Genomic DNA, 21,566 nt, shown 5'->3' with positions numbered 1-21,566 from the left:
GCACAAATGCTGGGTATAATTTTAAACTGAAAAATGCTATGAAGGAAAGACAGTGTTACATGAACTTACACCATAAAGGTGATATTTGAGCTAAGAGCTAAAGCTGTGCTTCCCAAACTATGTAGAAGTGTCAGTTATTTTGTTTGTTTTTGTCTTTCAATTTCCAATCCACTGAAATCAGTATGTGGTCTTATTGTGCATTGCCAGTATGCAGCACCCCACATAGACACCTTGTGACTTGAGTTTGACAACCCTCAAACAAGCTTGGACCCTCTTCAATAAGACAAGTCCACTGATCATGTGTTTAGATGCTGCAGCAGTGTCCAATTGTTATAAAAGTTTCTAAATGCTTCTCTCAGGTTCTTTTCTTATAATAGACCTGCAGAAAAAATTCATGGAATAGAACCAGTGAACCATATTGAGTAGTACTGCTCTCAAGGAGGAACTAGAGGAACTAGGATTGGAGGCACTGTTCCAGGAATAGGTACTGGCATGTGCAAAGGTCCTGTGGTGAGACGAAGACTGGTACGTAAAAGTGAAGAAGAGGAAAAGAAAGAAAAGAGGAAGAAAAAGGCCAAAGCGGTTTATATGTAGTCAAAGAGGGGACAAAAGTCCAAAAGTCCAAAACAAGGCTTGAGAGGTATTTTGTACCATAAAATTATTTTAATCTTTATTCTAAGAACAAGGAAAATATCCTGGACTGTCCTTTAACAGACCGCTATGGGGCTGAGTGGGGAATAGAATGGAGTGGTAAAAGTGTATGGGGGCAAACCCATTATAAAGCTAGACTAATGGCAGTTGGATCAGGGAAATAGTGAGGACAGAGAGAAGTGAAATATTTTAATACTTAAAATATAAAATTTCAGAACCTGGTGATGAATTGAATATGCAGATGACAAATGAGTCCTGGTTTCTGACTGGCATAAGTGGATTTGGATAGAGAAGCCAGTCACTGAGAGAATTTCCTGGGAAGAAATTCAGGAAAGACAAAGATAAAGAAGTCTTTTGAGTTTAAGATGGCTTTGGGACATCCAAGGGGACTCTGAGTTGACTTAATGAAGCCATGTATTTGAAAGCTAATAGGTAGAAAATACACTCTAGAAATGTACATTATCATGACTGTCCCCGATATTGTATACTAACTTCTAAACTTAAACCAGAGGGCCTGCTTCCTTTTGTTACTTCCTTTTGACATGCAGTCTTCCCTCTTACCTTTTTAAGAAGTGACGCCATTTCCTGTGACCAGGCAGAAGGATAAGTTACAACAGTCGTCTCAAACATGCGTACAATTTCCTTGCTGGAAGTACTGGAGCGAATATGATATGGTCTCTTAAGGGAGAAAAGAAGTAAAAGTCTTCATTTGTATAGGGCAAAAGAAAAAAAATTTTTCCAAATGTTTCCAAGCTAAACTTTCAACCAATAAAATACCTATATCAATTTCTAACCCTGTCCAGCTGACTGTTGTGTTGCCATATGTGTAGGTGGTCCTGTGTTGCCAGACCCCCTACTTTTTCTTAAATAGTTGTTAGAAACTTATGATTGCTTGTAAAATATCATAATTTTTAAAGTTGAACACTCCACTGAGCCAAACAAAACATTCAAGTGGGCTGAATCAGCCTCTGAGATGCTGATTTGAAATTGTTTTATAAGGTAACTTATATAAGTATTAACATGAAATACTGGACAAGTTCTCAATACACGGAAGTCTAAAAAATTATTATGTAAGGGTTGATTGCAAGGAAATTCAGGATTTTACCATACCATCCCTTTCACCGCAACATAATGAGGAAGCTCAGGACAGAAAGCTGCTCAGAAAACATCAACTCCAGTCCCACAAATGCTATGAGTCCCTGGTTCCACAGAGTATGGCATGGTGGAGAATTTTGTGATGAGGCAGAAGCTTTTAAAAAAAAAAAATTTGGCGGGGAAGAACCAGGTTCTTCTATAGTTTGAACTTTGAAGAAAAGTAATTTAAAAAGAAAAGAAATTAACAGAAAACTGTGGGTTAGTTGTAGTTTTCACAGCTTTACACTAGAGGTCAGCCTTTATCTATATTATTTTGTAGGGGACTTGCCAACACTGAAATTTCATGTCTTTTATGTGAACTGTAAGCTACTCAAAACCAGAGGTTATACCATTCTTGTTCATGAGACCACGCATTCAGTAGGTATATAATAAATGTTTATTTAATGAACAAAATTTGCATATTTGATTAACTAGCCACAGCACAGTTAATGTGGAAATACATATTGATCACATGCTTGGCCCTTTTAAGATGTTTAATAAATGACTGTTGATGGATGACCTAAATTGGTGGAAGTGAAAGGGTATTAAGTTTTTCCCTATAGTAAATCAGTGTTAAGAGGTAATATAAAATAATCAAGTGTTTGACTTTAAAAGGATTTGGTGTTAAACCTCTCCACTCAATTTCTGAGCTTGTTACTTCATCTGTAAAATGAACTATCTCATGAGATTCCTGGAAAAATTAAAGGAGATAATATGTGTAAATTTCTCAACAGAGTGAGTGGCTAATAGTATTAGACACAATACAGGAGAGAGATTTTTATCGTTATTGACACAAAGGTTAAAATGGGCATATGTAAATGTGAATGAATAGTGAACAGCAAAATGAGTCCTGAAGAAAAGTGATGGGAAGAAAGGCTTAATTTTACACATGGCAAGTCAATGTGAGCTATTCATGGAACCATGAAGTGCCAGGAGGTGACCCTTGAAAGAGAAATTAATTCAAACTTTTTTTTCTTTTTAAGTAAGGTCTAAAAACAACTGCCATATTCTCCTCCTCAACACTAAATAAAGGACCATAGCTAAATCATATGTCTTAGTAATTATATAGTAGAAATAACTCAGTAACTCAGTATCAATAAAGGAGTGCTAGATGCTTTATCACCATTATCAATGTTTATTGATAATTTAGTAGCCAAAGGGTTAGGTTACTCCATATGATTCAGACTATGTTTATCAGTAAGAATCAGATTAGGCTTAGTATACTCAAGTTTCTAGGCTTATATGTGTATGCACATGTGTTTTTCCTTCTTTCTATGTTTCTTCTTGATTTTAATTCATTGCTGCTTCTCAACCCACTGTTGAGAAAATAAAATGATTTTATAAACAAATGAATTAACTGATGAATGCCACAAACAGCTGGTTTAAGCGTGTACGTTTTTCTCTAGTTACTTTACAAGGCCATATGACTGAATTTAATTTTTAAAATCTCCATGACCTGTTGGTTTATTTAAAAATAACCACATTGTCTTTATCTTATTCATTAATTTACGTTTACAGTTCTAAATTTTAAAATTAACTTGAATTAATCAACTACCAGAATTGTACATTTATTTATTTACCAATTATATATTGAATGCCTACCATGTTCCAGCACCTTTCATAGGCATTGAGGGTACAATGAAGAACAAGACACATACGGTTTCTATGTTGGTGGGGCCTAGAGTCTACTTAAGGAAGCATGTAAATTTATTATATAGACTGTATACACACACACACTTAAATAAATGGGATACATGCTACAGAGAAAAATTACAGTATGCAATCACAGTATATATCAAACAAGCCTAAGGCATCTAAACTAACAGTGAGCATACAGAGAACAAACAAAGTGGAAAAGATGAAATGTTATATGGGAACAAATGATGTGTTGTGAATACAGTTGTATTTCAGAATTGCAGCTAAGCATGTACAACGAGTACAAAACTATGTACACACCTATCCTAAATTAATACTTTTGGATACTATGAAAGTATGAAAGATGTGGACCTTTGCCTTTGCAATGGCAATGAGATAGTAGGAAGTCAGAGAGATGACAAAGCAGATTAATAGTTAAGGAACACATTCATTAAGACTGAAACCAAACTCAGAAATGATGAGAATGTTTTCAAGCACATTTTCTCATTAAGACATATACTTTTCTGTAAATAAAAATTTTGTTTAGCACCCTTCCTCTGTGGTTTAGTTGTATTGATACTTATAATTAAATGTTATTTCCTTTTCTTCAGATAAGCTATATTTTGAAACATAATTGCAGGTAGCCTAGTTGGTGATTTTTTCCTAGAAGGTGTTTAAGTGATTTGTAGTGATTTGTTCCTCCATTCATTCAATAAACATGTATTATATACCTATTAAAAGTTAAATATTGTGACCAGGTGCGGTGGCTCACGCCTGTAATCCCACCACTTCGCAGGGCCAAGGCAGGTGGATTGCTTGAGCCCAGGAGTTCAAGACCAGCCTGGGCAACATGGTGAGACCCCACCTCTACAAAAAATATAAACATTTTCCAGGCATGGTGGCATGTGCCTGTAGTCCCAGCTACTTGGGAGGCTCAGGCGGGAGGGTTGATCGGGTAGAGGAAGGGAAGGTTGGAGTGGGCCGAGATTGCGCCATTGCACTCCAGCCTGGGGGACAGAGCAAGACTCTCTCTCTCTCTCAAAAAAAAAAAAAGGAAGTTAAATACTGTGAATAATACTAACCTATATAAGATACATACTTTACCTTTAATGAATTAACAACCTAATAATATACAAGAGATAGAAAATAAAAATTGATATACCTGGCCGGGCGCGGTGGCTCAAGCCTGTAATCCCAGCACTTTGGGAGGCTGAGACGGGCTGATCATGAAGTCAGGAGATCGAGACCATCCTGGCTAACACGGTGAAACCCCGTCTCTACTAAAAAGTACAAAAAACTAGCCAGGCGAAGTGGCGGGCGCCTGTAGTCCCAGCTACTTGGGAGGCTGAGGCAGGAGAATGGCGTGAACCTGGGAGGCGGAGCTTGCAGTGAGCTGAGATCCGGCCACTGCACTTCAGCCTGGGCGACAGAGTGAGACTCTGTCTCCAAAAAAAAAAAAAAAAAAATTGATATACCTATAGATTTAATCCTTAAAAAGAAAATATTTAGGTGTTCTGATCTAGAAAGCTGTACATTTTATCCTATGAAATGAAAAAAAAGCTCAACAAGGTAAAACAATTCTATTTTTGCTAAAACAACAAATCTGTCTATATCTATCTGTCTGAAGATAGAGTATCCCTATGAGAACACAACAAGTTGGAAGTGAATGCGACAAACTGCTAAGGTGGGGGTTGAAGGTTGAAGGGAGTTTAATTTTTTAATTGGAAATGTTCTTTGTCTTAGAGACTATAGCTGATTTTCGCTTTCATTTTCATGGTTTTCTATATTTTCTAATCTTAGATTCTGAAGATTCACAGGATACATAAAGTAAATAAATGTTTGGAAGAGATTCGGATCGCTTTAGCTAGGGAGGTCAGAGGATGTTTCCTTAGAGAAAGTGCTATTTTGTCATAGGTATGAATAGAATTTGAATATGAAGAGATCTAGAAAATCCTCCCCAACACAAACTGGAATAGTTTAACAGTGTGTCCTTTCTTAGAAATGACCAAAATATATTGGCTATAAAGATTTTGGAAAGTCCTGCAATCAAGACATATCCTGTATTAAAACTTCATTTAGTGATTTCTAACCTTAAACAGAGTGATTTCTAAAGAAGACCAAGGTTTGCCTTGGAAACTATCTTTATAAGCAAAGGAACAAGAGGTTAAAAAACCCAAGAGATGCTTTGAGAAGAGGAAGAAGTTCTAAGACGCCAAAATGAGTTCATGAGGGGTCAGAAATATACAAATGGAAGCAAAATCTGAAATGCTGACCTAATTCCGAAGAATACCCACCTAAGACATCTGAAGTTTGTTGCGAGGAGTGAAGGCTGGGGTGCAGATAAGGCTTGTGAAGGGTGTGTGTACGTGTATGTGTGTGTGTGTGTATAGCACTGGGGAGCAACAGTACTTTCTTTTTCTTAACAGAAAAGGTCATATCTGTGCTTTAGAAAAATGAATTTGTCAATGTTGACATATCAGATCACAGGGAGCTACCATAGAGGTAAAATAATATGGGAAGAAGAGAAACAATTTTCTTAGCAAAATTCTTTCCAGGCAGGCAAGAATACCTCTTTTAGATAGGTGATAGTTAAATACAATTCTAGGCATGTTTGAAGAATGACAGGTAGTTGTTTGTTTCAACTCACTCCTCAGCTTTTGTTTTGCTAGGTGTGTCATAAAAGATGAGGGCAGAGCACAGTTGCTCGGAACCCCAGAAGGAGCTAGCAAGGGGCTAACACAGAAGCACAACCACAGAAGGTGAGTAAATTGGCGGGGGAGAAAAAATTAAGGGTGAAGTGGGAAAGAGCAGATATGTTTCTACTTTTAGGTAAGTGTATGATTCTCTTCTCTGTTTTCCTATAAAATCAAGAGTAGCGTTATCTACTTCTTCACTGGATTTGTTTAGAAACTTGAAAAAGAAGCCCATTAGGAGATAAAAACAGGTAGGATCTGAGGCTTCCTATGTAGGACTTACACATTTGGCTTACAAGGGTGGTCCTTTCACATTAATTTAACGAATTCATCCAAATTTGAATATGCTTAAGAAATAGTGCTACAATGATTCCCTCAGGAAAGGCAGGAGTACGAACAAAGAACTAACGAATGTTTGGGTGTAAAATGGACCCTGTAGAGTGAATGAAACAGATAAAATTGTGAGATCCTCCTCTTTTTTTTGCTTTAGAAACACTCATCTTTGATTTCCTGAGCAAGATAAAGCCATTGGACCATGATGAAATAACCCCAACTTCTAACAACTGTTCTTAATGTGAATAGGTCAGTTACTTGGGAGATGGCATTTTTAATGCAGAAATCATGATGGTGTGTTGTGGAACCAAAGAAGAGGACTATTGATAGCAGCTGAAAGAATGACTCCAAAAAGTTAAGAGAGGAGAGCTGCAGCATCTGGATGATGACTTGAGATACCCAATTCCTTAGTTCTGTGGGATAGACAAGCTCCTAAAGTCAGGTCTTCAACTCTTTGGTGTTAGAGGAATCACTGATTGTATCCATCACTGGGACCTCAGAGTATACAACCTGTTATGGACTGAATGTATCCCCCCAAAATTCCTAAATTGAATCCCTAACCTTCAATATGATAGTATTTGGAGATAAAGCCCTTGGGAGGTAATTGAGGTTAGATTAGGTCATAAGGGTGGAGCCCTTAGGATAGGATTAGTGGCCTTATTATAAAAAGAAGAGAAAGAGATTATCTTTCTCCCTGTCATGTGAGGGCAAGAAAGAAACTGTCTGCAAATCAGGAAGAAAGCCCTCACCAGAACCCAACCATGATGGCACGTTAATCTGACTTCTAGCCTCCATAACTGAGAAAATAAATTTCTGTTGGCTAAGCCACCCATTCTGTGGCATTTTGTTAAGGCAGATATTGCAGACTAAAATTTTGGTATTGAGAATTGGGGTGCTGCTGGAACAAATGCCTTAAAATGTGGAAGTGACTTTGGAACTAGTTATTGAGCTGGAAGACTTTGGATGTATGCACTAGAAATATGGATATTAAGGGTGATTCTGGTGAGGTCTGACAGAAATGAGGAACATGTTATTGGAAACTGGAGGAAAGGTGATTCTTGTTATAAAGTGGCAAGGAGCTTGTCTGAACTGTGTTCTACTATTTTGCAGAAGGTAGAAATTGTGAGTGATGAAATGAGATATTTAGCTGAGGAAATTCCTTCCTTCCTTCCTTCCTTCCTTCCTTCCTTCCTTCCTTCTTTCTTTCCTTCCTTCCTTCCTTCCTTCCTTCCTTCCTTCCTTCCTTCCTTCCTTCCTTTCTTTAAGATGGAGTTTCGCTCTCGTTGCCCAGGCTGGAGACAATGGTTGCTCACTGCAACATCTGCCTCCCAGGTTCAAGTGATTCTCCTGCCTCAGCCTCCCAAGCAGCTGGAATTACAGGCATTCACCACCACAGCTAGCTAATTTTGTATTTTTAGTAGAGATGGGGTTTCTCCATGTTGGTCAGGTTGGACTCGAATTCCTGATCTCAGGTGATCCGCCAGCCTCAGCCTTCTAAAATGCTGGGATTACAGGCATGAGCCACTGCACCAGGCCAGCTGAGGAGATTTCTAAGCAAAACTTTGAAGGAGTAACTTGCTACCTCCTGTCTGCTTATAGTAAAATGTGAAAGGGAATGTTTGAATTGGAGAAAAAATAGTTAAGCAAAAAGCAACCAGAAATTGAAGATTTCTATCCATATTGCAGAAAATGAGCAAGACTGTTCGGAAGAGAACACTAGAGTGTAGCTGAACAACCAGTTGATAGACATAGAGGGCATAGCTCATGAACTTAATTAGTTATCTCAACAGAAGCCAGAAAGAAAGAAGGGATTATACTAGCAGATGCTGCCAGTTTGAATTTAAGGAGATAGACAAGGTGGCACGGAATGAAGAAAGGCTGTCAGACTTCTTGGACTTTACAGGCTGGGACCGTAATGCTATCCAGCTGTGAACACGTGATATCCTTCAAGTAAAAGGAAGAAGGATCATGAAGGTGATTCAGATATCATCAGGGCTGCCATTCCCATTACACGTCCAGAGTGCACTGGCTTGGGGAGCAGGGTTGCCTCCACCTCAGTTTCAAAGGGCAGGACTACCACCCAACAGAGCTGTGTAGACAGAGCCTTCACAGAGAGCCATGTGGGTAGTGCCTTTGTGTAGAGCCACTTAAGCAAGTTCCCTCTCCCCATCGCCAGCCATGAGAGTGATGCTCCCATGCCCATGTAGATCTAGAGGGCAAACCAACAAACCAAAAAGATTATTCTCAAGTTTTAAGCCATAATAGAATTTTCTTTGATATGTTCTGGACTTGTTTAGGAGCTGATGCCCCTTCCTTCTTTCCCATTTCTCTTTTGAAATGTTGGAATGGGATTGTCTATCCCACAGCTATGGTACCATTGTATTTTGGAAGCACATAACTTGCTTGTTTTTGTTTTTTGTTTTTTTAGTGATGGGGTCTCATCTATAGCTCAGGCTGTAGTGCAGTGGCAGGATCATGGCTCACTGCAGCCTCTACCTCCTGGGCTCAAGTGATCCTCCCACCTCAACCACCTGAGTAGCTGGGACCACAGGCATGCCCCACCATGCCTGGCTAATTAGAAAAAAAAAGTTTTTTTACACACAGGGTCTCCCATGTTGCCCAGGCTGGATATTATATTCCTTGAGCTCCTAGGCTCAAGGAATCCTCCTGCCTCCTGCCTCTTAAAGTGTTGGGATTACAGGCATGAGCCAGTGCCTCGCCACTTGTCTGCTGTTATCGGTTCACAGCTGAGGAGAAATGTTGCCTTAGGATGAATCATACCTTGAGTCTCACCCCTAGACAATTTCTATGATGTTTAGATGAGATTTTGGACTTTAGACTTTAGAGTTGATATGGGAATAAGTTAAGACTTTTGGGACTGTTGAATGTATGTATTTTGCATATGAGAAGGACATGAATATTGGAGGGGTCAATGGTAGAACATCATGGACTGAATGTTTGTGTCCCACTCAAAATTCAGTTGAAGCCTTAACCCTCAATGTGATGGTATTTGGAAACAGAGCCTCTGAGAGGGAATAAGGGTTAGGTTAGTTTATGGGGTAAGTCCCTCATGATGGGATTAGTGGACTTACAAGAAGACAAAGATCTCTCTCTGCCATGTGAGGACACAGAAAAAAGGCTGCTGTCTGCAAGCCAAAAAGAGACTTCACCATAACCCGACCATTCTGGCATCTTAATCTCGTACTTCCAACCTCCATAACCGAGAAAATAAATGTCTGTTATTTAAGCCGTCCTGTCTGTAGTATTTGATTATGGTAAGCAGAGATGACTAAGATATAACCTTAGGAGCGTATTTCCATTATGTAATAGTTTGCACAAATTGTCTAAAATATGTTTCAGCATATTTGCTTTCTTTTCATCTCTTTTTTCTAGAAATGAGTTTCTTAGTTTAAGAAATGTTCCTTTAAAAGGAAATGACTCTAATTTGTCACTGAACCCAGAACCCAGGAGCCAAGTGATAGAAATCCAATACGACAGAGCATGAATTGTGTTGTATTAATAATTCACACTAGCCTTGGTGAGGTATGTCTGAATTAGAGTCCTGTACTGTGACTGCAAAATGAACTTTCTTTAAACAAACACAGATATTTACACAAGATATTTAGTGAGGTGTATTGATTTCTCCTCTTTGGGAGTTTATAATATCCATATTATTCCTTTACTTTTAACTGTGTAATTTAATGTTAATTGACTTGGTTGGTCCCATATGCGGGACAAATGAATTAACTTGTGCAGAAATCTCAAGGGGTGTTATCAACATCACATGGCATAGTCGATTTCAGCTTTCAAGTGAACCGATTGGTTCTTAGCAAACAACACATTCTTTCATTCTAAAATAGAACTTGCTGGAAAAATAACCAAAGAGGAAATGCAATACTACAGTACCCGGCCTCTCAGCAGTTCATATGCCGTCACTCCCAGGGACCACCAGTCAACAGCAAAGGAATAGCCTGCTCCTTTTCTGGAGCTGAACATCTCGGGTGCTGAAAAACACGAAAAATTAGACCAGTTTCATTCCCTGAGACGTTAATATTATATTTTCTCAACATGTTCCTCCAAAGGAGAATTACCAGGATAAAAAATATAAACACTTTGATGGATGTTTATCATCCATTGCTAGATTGCTCTCAGCAGGCAAACATTTCTGATTTTCTAATCTCTCTCAGTAGCCTCATTCATCAGCCAACACACACAGGCACGCATAGGCCTTCATGGGTAAACTCTTCTCTTATTTAGATCATGCACCGATTAAAATGTGGGTCCTATTGGGCCTCAAATATGTGGCTTGCCCTGAAATCAAGAAGGCTAAGAAGATGTTATTTGTTTTGATTGGGAAGGTTTGAACTAAAGTATGTAAATTTCTATAACATTTGCAGACAATGCTCAGAATTTGGTAGAGCATACATTGGATAATCTCTCTGTCTCAGAGTCACCTGGAAGCAGCAAGGGAAACACTTGCAGCCATCTATTGGGGATGAGGGAGGGAGAAAAGAGGGAGCGAGCATTCTGGAGCGTGTAAGGTTTTACAATAGCTGTGGGTTCTTTACACTTTGTGACTATAATTCTTTCAATTGATTCCAATGGAAGGCAGAGCTACAGTCAATTTTACCCCCAGAGAGGACCCCCAAGTTATGCATTCTCTAAGCACTTTGACACACCATGAACCTTTTACTTACCCTTCTGAGAATAAACCTAATTCCTGAGGGATGTAATAGGGAGAATGAAGCACAAAGCAAAGGCAGGGAATGCTTCTGCATGCTTACCACTATATTCTTACTGTCTAGTACAGAATCTTGCATTCAGAGTCACTGGAGAGAAATTTGTTGAATGAATGAACAAATCAACTGCTCAAGCAATAGTTGTGATCATTAGCTCTGCAGCTGTGCTGTCTGCGTTCAAATTCTACCTTCACCACTTACTGTGACCTTGAGAAAGTTGGCAGAGTCTGAGAGACAGCAAAATCAGAACAATAAGGCAATCTTCCTCTTTTCTTTCTTTCTTTCTTTTTTTTTTTTTTTTTTTTTTTTTTTTTGAGACAGGGTCTCACTCCATTGTCCAGGCTGGATTGCAGTGATACAATCATGGCTCACTGTAGCCTCGACCTCCCAGACTCAAGTGATCCTCCAACCTCAGCCTCTCGAGTAGCTGGGACTACAGGTGGGTACCACCACATCCGGTAAAATTTTTGTGTTTTTTGTAGAGACAGGGTCTTGCCATGTTGCCCAAGCTGGTCTTGAACTCCTGGGCTCAGGTGATCCACCTGCTTTGGCCTCCCCAAGTACTGGGATTACAGGTGTAAGCCACTGCACCCAGCCAATAAGGCAATCTTTATAGAGTTAGAAATTAACAGTGATAATCCATGTCAAAGTCCCAGTATGATGCCTAGCACTTATAAAGTGCTCAGAAACATTGGATATGCTTCTAGAGAGGCAAACATTCATAATAATTGACCTAGTTGAAAGATACATATGACTCATCCCAAGCCTCCTGTATAAAGTGCTGGTTCTGGGCAAAGGAAACTGGTATGACATGGGTCCTGCACACACAGGTTTGCCCTACCCAGTGCACTCATGTTCTTTTTAAGTAAAATCCTGTGGATGACATCCAAGTAGAGAGGTAGAGTGTTTACATCCCAATGCCCAAGACTGGCCCTGACTATAAGAGCTTGATGCAGCAGGAATAAGTAGGGCTATTTCCCTAGTGCATTCACCTCTCATGCATCACTGCATCCTTTCTGCAAGTTACAGCTCCCAATGCAATTTGGGAGATAATGGCCCTGACCCCACACTACTCCCACAGATAGGATGGACTATATTTCTGCTTTCCCTTCTCAGTATCTCACAACAAGTCATATCAGATAGTCCCCCAGGTGACGGGTGACAGACACGTCACTTAGAGAAGCTACAAAGAACTTTGAGGGATAATCAGAGCCACTGTGCTAAGAAAATGCCTATAGAATAAACATTACTCTAAAAAGGTATGTATCTGTCATATTGGATTATCCTTGGGGTTTACATGAATATTCTTTTCACTTTCTTTCTTTCCTCCAGCTTTATTTATCCAGTATTCCTTTTTATCCTCTTCTACCTGGTCTATTTTCAGGCATGAAAACATTTTAATACACATTTATTCATTCAGAAAATATTCATGGTATGCAAGGCATTGAAGCATTTTGGTGGAACATTAAGAAGAAACTTTATGACAACATACAAAAACATAACAGGTGAGTAATTCTTTTGAGCCCTCAAATAGCTGAGAAACCAGAGCAGGAAGATATTGAAGGGCTTTCACCAACCCTTCAAGAAGATTTCCTGCACCTAAGAGAGTACTAAGAGAGTTGGAGAAGGGCTAGGTGTCCTTCAAAAAAGCCACTGAGTATTTTGTTTGGTATTGTTCCTTAAGTATTTCTATACATATATTCAGAAAAGTAAATAAAACACTGCAGAATTTAACAAAGAGTTATAAGCAAATGTCCATATAGTCATAATACAGATCAAGAAATAGAATCTTGTCCCCATCACTGTGTCCCATTCTGTTTATAAACCTAGAGGTCACTGTGCTAAATTTTATGTTAATAATTTTCTTGTTTTTCTATATAGATCAATCTCTATGTACATATTTTTAGACAATAGTTTAGCTTTGCCTATTTTAAATAGCTCCCAGAAACTGTGGATAAATTGCCTAGCTACCTATTTATTTGTTTCAGTGCTTTATAATAAAGGAAACATCAACAAAACAAAAAAAATCTGTTCCTTGTATTCTATAAAATTCCATTAAATTAAATCCTATTAAATCAAATCGTATTCCTTGTATTCTTTGTTGTCTTACTTTTCTTACTCAATGGTATGTGTATAAGATTTATACAACTTGCTCCATGTAGTTGAGTTTGTTCACTTTTAGTGCTATATGAATATACTGTAATTTACCTATTTATTCCATTGTTGATAGCCATTTGCGTTATTTTCAGTTTGGGACTATTGTGAACAATGCACATTCCTATACATGTAAGACTCCTATAAGTGCATATCTCTTTAGAGTGCATTCCTGGCAGGGGAACTGTTGGTGATAGGAATGTGTATCTTTTCTGTGTACTAGAGAACACCAAACTGTTTACCAAAGTGACGTATAAATTCACACTATGACCAGTATTAGATCAGGGTTCCTTTTGTTGAACATCCTTACCCACACTTGGGAATAACTGACCCTTTATTGCCAATCTGGGGAGTGTGTAATAGTATTTCACTGTGGTTTAAATTGGCATTGTCTTGTTTACTAATAAGCTTGACCACATTTTAATATGTTTATTAGATATTTGGATTTCCATCATTTGGTTTTCAGATTTTTTAAAAACATGGATATTAAATTTTGGTCAGGACATAAAGAAAGGGACCCAACACTAATCTATACATTTAATGGAATTAAATTCATGGAACTTTACAAAAATGATCCTAAATTTCATCTACAAGAAAAAAAATTGTGGAAGTAATATTTTTGGGAAAGAATGAAGAGAGAGTCCTGCATCCCATGTATTAATCTATAAAGCTACAAGATTTGAAATCTACAGAATATAGATGTTAGTACAAAAATGTATTTAGTTTATGATGAACATATTTCAAATCAGCATGGAAAGGGACTTATTTAATACATAGTCTCAAAACAATTATTTAATAATCATACAAAAATAAAGTCAGATCCTTCCCACATATGTTCAGTCAAAATAATATACAACTGAGTTAACTTAAAAAATGAAAGCATAATCAGAATAAAAATATTAAGAAAACACATCTAAAATCTGGTAAGAAGGCCTTGCTAAGAATAGCATCAAAGTTAGAAAACATAAAGTAAAAAGACAACTGGCTTGATAATATTTTTAGCAAGCTTTTCATGTCAAAAATAGGCCATAAAACAACAAATTAAAAATGAGAAATTCTATTTGTAATGAAATGTACAACAAATATGATACACTAGGATTTCATATTCCAAATACACAAAAGGTAAGAATTATTTACATAATTAATAAGAACTATTGGAATAGGATAAAAGTATTAACACCTTAATAGAAAAGGAGCAAATAATTTGAACAGGCAATTGACAAAAGAAGTCAAATAAATACTGTGGTGATATTATAATGCATATCATTATTACTTATCTTTTTTGGGACAATTAAAGATATTGATAGTGTAGCACTGATGAGAATGCAGGGAAATGAATATCTTCAGACACTTCCAGAGCAAGTACAAATCGATATGAATTTTCAGAACAGAAATGTATTACCATGTAAAGCCTTTGACCAGAAATTATTTTGCTCCTTTAACTAATCAAATTAGTTAAGAAATAAAAATTGCATATATTGCATACAACACTATGTTTTGAAATAAATACATTGTAGAATGGCTGAATAGAGCTAACTAACATGTGCATTACCTCACATTACACACATTACCATTTTCTGGGGTGAGAACACATTTTCTTTGAGTAAACTTCAGTAAGAGAACACATTATCATTTTTGAATGAAAATTTATCACAAAGAAATAACTAAGTTCCAGGACATAATTCTGCTAACAGGATTTTTACTACAAATTTAAATGTACAGGTTGAGTATCCCCTATCTGAAATACTTGGGACTAGATGTGTTCCGCATTTCAATTTATTTTTTCAGATTTTGAAATATTTGCACTATACTAGTTGACCATCCCAAATCCCCAAATCAATCTAAAATGCTCCAGTGAGCATTTCCTTTGAGCGTCATGTTGGCGTTCAAAATGTTTTGGATTTCGGAGCATTTTGGATTTGGGATTTTTGGATTTGGGATGCTCTACCTGTATTTCAAAATGAGAAACAACCTAATATTCAACAATAAAAAACTGATTAAGAGAAGTGGGTTTCCATTTTTAACAGAGACATGTTTATTGACATGAACAAAGGGACAGTATTGCAGCATGTAAAGAGTTAGGGCTCTGGCATCAGAGCCCTGTGACTGTCTCCAGCTTCACATTCAACAAGTTTCTTAACCTTTCAGTCTGCTAATTTCTGAAGTGAGAACAATATATACTATAACAATAGTACTGTATATACAATATACTACAGTAATTATATGTTAATATATTATACTGTAACAAAACTGTAACGATAGTACTGGTCCCACAGAATTGTTTTTAGTTTAAATGACATAATGCTTGGAGTTAGAACGGTGCTTAACATTTAGGAAGAGCTCAGCAATGTCAGCCATTCTACCTTCATCATTTGTCACATCATCATCCATGTCTCAGGCACTGCATGCTTCTAGACTTGGGTTTAATTTCATGCTCTGCCAATCACTTGCTGTGTGATTATGATCACATGACTTACTCTCTCTCTGGGCCTGATTTTTTTTTAACGTATAAAATCAAAACAATAGTAAAACCTATTTTATGGGGTTGAGAGTTTAATAATAAATGTTAAAAACTTAGCAAAGTGCTTGGAACAATAAATGTTCAATATATGACGCTATCATTATTATTATATTATAAAATGAAGATTTAGGTTACATTTAGCATGTTCAAATATTTTAAAAACGTAAACAGTGTGTGTTTGTGCTTAGGAAAAAAGGTCTGGAAATAAACCATAAATATCTATTGGCAAAGGGATTAATTTCCTTTTGCTTACTAGTCCATAGTGAACTTATTTTATATATATATACACACACACACACACACATGCACATACATATATATATAATTTGGAGGAGAGTGTTTTAATTGGTTAACTCTAAGTAATCTGGATTATATTCACACAGACAAAGAAGAAGAGAGAAGGAATAATGGAGGGACCAGAGGGAGCATAGAGGTAGAAGACAATAAATTGTAAAAAGCAAAACTTCCTTGCTGGATCGAAGGTGGTGAAGAACTGGCATACTGTCTTATTATTTACAGAGCTATGGAACTGATTTAAAATATGCTCAACATCTTGTGTTAGTAGACGAATATTTCTCCAATCTTCATTCAGTATTTGTGTTAGTTATCTTTCTTTTTAGAATTCTTTTTGTTCTTTCTGGTGAATTGCTACTTAGTATCCTATGGAAGCAACATAAAATGGGTGCTGATAGATTTGGTAGATTCTACCAAATCATTGGGAGCATAATTTTTAAAAAGAGACAGCAGACTTCTACCTACAATACCTCTGCAAAAGACTCCTATTGAAAAGGTGGAGTGTGGCAATCACATAATCATTTTGGAATAAGGCAAGAAACATTTGCAATATGTTAGCCTAACTAAGTTGACTCAGAACCATTTAAAAACCACAGATAAAAATATTTACAAATATATATTTTTATTTCTTGCTAATCTTCCTTTTAAGAAAAAGCTTGATTTCTCAAATCATACAGAGCTTGATTTAAATCTAGACTTTTCAATTATTAACCATGTGATCTTGGCCAGATTATTTAGCTTCTGATTTTTCTCATTATAAAATAGTGATAAGTATAGTCTACCCCATAGGGCTGCTGAGAAAAATAAACGAATAAATGAATGTAAAACATTTAACACCTTGTCTGGTCCGGGGAAAGATTTCAAGAAATATTAGTCATTGTTAATTACAAGGGTAAAAGTGGAAGGTGCATACAATTTTTCCTAAATTCCAATTCCCCAGTTCTATCTTGTGAGAAGACTAGAAATGCCAACTTTGAAAAAATTACATTATACAGATATTATACTCAAAACCACTGGGGAGAGGAAAGAAAGGTGGCCTCCTCGTACTTCTCTCACCATGGAAACCAACCCTGGAAACCCAGATGCACATTTTCTGATTTGGCTCCAAGAAAATAGCCCTTAATATGGAAACCCAGGAAACCTGGAGAATAAACTCATCAGAGCAGCAGGCTTGGATATGCTTTTTTATCATCTGAGTACCATCGGTTTTAGGCAGAAAATAGGCTGAATTATATGTGTCCATTATTTTAGAAGTGACAAAAGAGATTTATTCCCCCCACTGCTAATTGGAAGCCATGAAATTTGCAGTTGTTCAAATATTATAGAAAATAAGGCTCTTTTTTTTTTTTTTTTTCTTATAGAAGATTTCTGTTGGAAAGTGAGGTGGCTCTGCATGTAGCGGGTCTCTTTTCCTTTCTCTCTCTCTCTTTAGTTACATGGGGGAAGAGAACGAAATATTAAAATAAAATGGCATTACTCTTGTCCTTGATTTCAAGCTGAAATATTTTGCCTTTGAATTACTCTGACCATACAATTCATTCCACCCCTGACATAATCCCACCAGTTGAAACAGCAACATCACCTGCTTTAAGCATCTTAACTAATTAGGGTAAAGCATGAGTAGTTGTTGTTGTTATTGTTGTTTGTTTTTTCTTTTGAGATGGAGTCTCGCTCTGTTGCCAGGCTGCAGTGACTCAATCTCGGCTCACTGCAACCTCCGCCTCCAGGGTTCAAGTGATTCTCCTGCCTCAGCCTCCCGAGTAGCTGTGACTACAGATGCATGCCACCATGCCCAGCTAATTTATGTATTTTTAGTAGAGATGGGGTTTCACCATGTTGGCCAGGATGGTCTCAATCTCTTGACCTCATGATCCGCCCGCGTCGGTCTCCCAAAGTGCTGGGATTACAGGCGTGAGCCACCGTGCCCCGCCAAGCATGAGTAGTTTTTAGTCTATCATCTGACAGCAACTGTGCAGTGTCTAACTCCTTGTTTTTGCTGGATAAGGAGCTCGCCTAATGATAGCTCAGTCTGTTGCCTAGTAAGTTTTAGTCCTATTTGCTTACTACATTTACTTTAGATGCTTTACAATTCAGTTCTGTGAATTTTAAAACTATTCTCATATCTGATTCAAAGCTCCTTCACCCACTCCGCTGGACTGGTTTCAGCCACCCCGGAATGGAGGTGGAGGACTGATCTGGCTCTCACACATGTCCTTCTACCTTTTCCTAGAAAGCACTATTTGTTTTAGGACATGAAAGAAGGGTAGTAGAGGCAGAGGGGTCCTCACACATGTGCTACCCCTGCAGAGTAATCTCCCTTTAGGGGTCTGTGGCAGAAGTTGTGAATCCTAGCTACACAGAGGAATTACACTAAGAGCTTTAAACCACCTTATGCCTAGGCTCCACTCTCAGTAATTCTGATATGTTGAGCTCTACTGGGACTTGTGGTGTTTTCAGGAAGTCACACTGACAGGAGCCTCCCTCCCTTCCAGGCTATACTCCTGGGCATTGGAGGGTCCCATGTGAAGCGGGATCACAGCCTATAGCTAATCCACCTCTCTTCTCCCCAGCACAGTCACATTCACTGCATACCTGTCTCCTGCTGCTATGATCCCCAGAAAGACTAGCCCCCAAACTCATCAACCTTCCATGGCCAACCAGGCTGTGTTAACTCCAGGACCAGTCAGCAAGTCCGGTAACTACACAAATATCTAACCAAGAATGAAATTCCAGGTACCTCTTCTTGCAGTCACTCTAACAATTTACAGATAATTCTTTTGAGATCTGACTCACTTGCCTTAGGAGCAACCACAGGGAGAAGGGAGGGAGAACTCCCTCTTTCTGAATACTGTGTGCCCCTCAAGGGCACTAGCTCTCTCCTTACATTGTTGGGGCTGGACAGGAGGTAAAGCTAGTTCTGCTAAAAACTAGTTCTGGTGTCTATGTAGAGATGGCTGCTCCCAACAGGTGAACTTAGAGTTTGTAGTTGATTTGTTACCACAACTAAACGTGAAACCGACTGACAATTTTGCATCTAACACTATCTTTTTGGTCACCCCTTAGTAAATGCTGAATCGTCAAGGCAAAAACAAGTTCCTCACCTCGCTACACACAAGATACTACAAAGACATTTAAACTTTCTGAGGCAGAATTTCCTCACCTTTATTTATTTTTTTAAATAATTTATTTGTTTTTAGAGACAGAGTCTCACTCTATCACCCAGGCTGGAGTACAGTGGCATGATCATAGCTCACTGCAGCCTTCAACTCCTAGACTCAAGCAATCCTCCTGCCTTGGCTTCTAAAGTTGCTGGGACCACGGATGGATGCCAGCATCCAGCTCCAGAATTTCCTTATCTTTAAAAAGAAGAATTCATGGGATTGTTATGGCACTATGAGTAAATCTAAAATTATAGCTGGAAATGCATTTTGTAAAGTTTATAGCTCTATGCATGTAATGCAGTATTATGTAAATAATGGTTAAAATAATACTTTGCCACTTATTGCCATTCTGCTTATTACTGTTTCCTACTTCTTTGTCTTTGTTTTGTTTTGTTTTGTTTGAGACAAAGTCTCGCTCTGTCGCCAGGCTGGAGTGCAATGACACAATCTCAGCTCACTGCAACCTCCGCCTCCCAGGTTCAAGCACTTCTCCTGCCTCAGCCTCCCAAGTAGCTGGGACCATAGGCGTGTGCTACCATGCCCAGCCAATTTTTGTATTTTTAATAGAGACAGGGTTTCACCATGTTGGCCAGGATGGTCTCAATCTCTTGACCTCATGATCCGCCCGCATTGGTCTCCCAAAGTGCTGGGATTACAGGCGTGAGCCACCGCGCCCGGCCTTGTTTGGTTCTTTTTTTTTTTTTTTTTTTTTTTTTAGTAAATCTGCTCCCACTAGAATGTAAGCTCTAGGAGCTGAAGACCTTGTCTGTGTTGCTTTCTACAGGGTCACCAGCATCTGAAACAGTGCTAAGCACACAGAGACAGTTAGGTATTTATAGAATTAGTTAATATTTTTGTTAGGAAGTGGGTACAAATGGTCTTCCTTGACTCATGAAATAAGTTTTCAAAATGTAATCAATGGTCCTTTCCTATCAACATCATCTTGGGTGCTTGCTAGTGGAGAAGACCCATTAAATCAGAAGCTCCACAGGTAAAGTCAGACAGGAACTTATCAGTTCTAGCTGCAAGTCCCAGATGATTCCACCTATAATAGATGGTGTTTACAGGAATGAAAAACAAAAGCCACTCATGAAACCCATACCCATGTAAGGCTTGGTGCCAGCCATGGTGGTAATCTGTGTCTCCCTGGGCAGCATCGCAGCAATGTTGAAATCTGTGATGTGCACGTGCCCTGCAGAGAGAGAAGAACCACACAGAAAGTTAAGTTCCATTCAACCCAGTGGCACAACCATGCTTCTAACTGAAAGCACCCAATTAATCTGTTAATTTTTGTAGGCTAGTTGCAGTCCATCTCAAGGCCAATATGGTCTTAAACCAGCAATTCTCCATTTCATGATATGCAATGATTAGTCTCTGTAAGTCTGGAGTGCAGCCTCAGAAAGTTTTACCCTTAGTAGTTAAGAATTTGTGGTTAAGTAATTCTAGTTAGGCATATTTTGTCTGTTGGTGACATTTTAAGTTGGTTTAGCCTATGAATATTATGGAGCCAGCCAAAAGATACTCAAAGTATCACGTTTCCAAACATCTCTTACGGGATTATATTTTTTAAAGAGGCAAACAGGCTGGGCACGGTGGCTCACCCCTGTTATCCTAGCACTTTGGAAGGCTGAGCAGGTGGATCACTTGAGGTCAGGAGTTCGAGACCAGCCTGGCCAAAATGGTGAAGCCCCGTCTCTACTAAAAATAAAAAATAAAAAATTAGCCCGGTGTGGTGATGGGTGCCTGTAATCCCAGCTACTTGAGAGGCTGAGGCAGGAGAATCACTTGAACCTGGGAGGCAGAGGTTGCAGTGAGCTGAGATCACACCACTGCACTCCTGCCTGGGTGACAGAATGAGACTCCATCTCAAAAAAAAAAAAAAAAAGAAAAGTGAGAGGCAAATATTATTACTACAAAAGTGGCATGAGTATGGATACGAATATTTATTCCCTAGCCAAGAAAGCATCCGTTTTCTCCAAGTTTTTCTAAAATATTTTTGTATACATTTTTTGTCTGATAGTTCAGGTTGGCCTCATCAGTCCCCAACAAAATAACTGTTATCAAGGGATAGTGTGTGTGGGGGGGGGGGCGGGTGGGAGATCAACTTTAGTTTTTTTTTTTTTTTTTTAATTTAATGTAATTTTTGGCTGGGCGCGGTGGCTCACGCCTGTAATCCCAGCACTTTGGGAGGCCGAGGCGGGCGGATCATGAGGTCAGGAGATCGAGACCATCCTGGCTAACACGGTGAAAC

The 21,566-nt window shown here is 38.4% G+C and overlaps 1 protein-coding gene across 2 annotated transcripts in view; it reads right to left on the bottom strand.

Moving 5' to 3' along the window:
• The window catches only part of STK32A (serine/threonine kinase 32A), a 151,759-nt gene that overhangs the window by 15,820 nt on the left and 114,373 nt on the right, over nucleotides 1-21,566 (bottom strand). For both annotated transcript variants that reach the window (XM_015141153.3, XM_015141155.3), the window contains exons 7-9: nucleotides 20,418-20,507; nucleotides 10,353-10,450; nucleotides 1,213-1,329 (exon numbers count right to left, since the gene is read on the bottom strand). In XM_015141153.3, coding sequence (XP_014996639.1) covers nucleotides 1,213-1,329; nucleotides 10,353-10,450; nucleotides 20,418-20,507 — 305 coding nt within the window. The remainder of the gene's footprint in view (nucleotides 1-1,212; nucleotides 1,330-10,352; nucleotides 10,451-20,417; nucleotides 20,508-21,566) is intronic.

This window comes from Macaca mulatta, chromosome 6 (assembly GCF_049350105.2).
Source record: "Macaca mulatta isolate MMU2019108-1 chromosome 6, T2T-MMU8v2.0, whole genome shotgun sequence".
Taxonomy (NCBI): domain Eukaryota; kingdom Metazoa; phylum Chordata; class Mammalia; order Primates; family Cercopithecidae; genus Macaca; species Macaca mulatta.
Note: the sequence above shows the minus strand (reverse complement) of the source record. Positions and strands in the feature narration are given on the sequence as shown.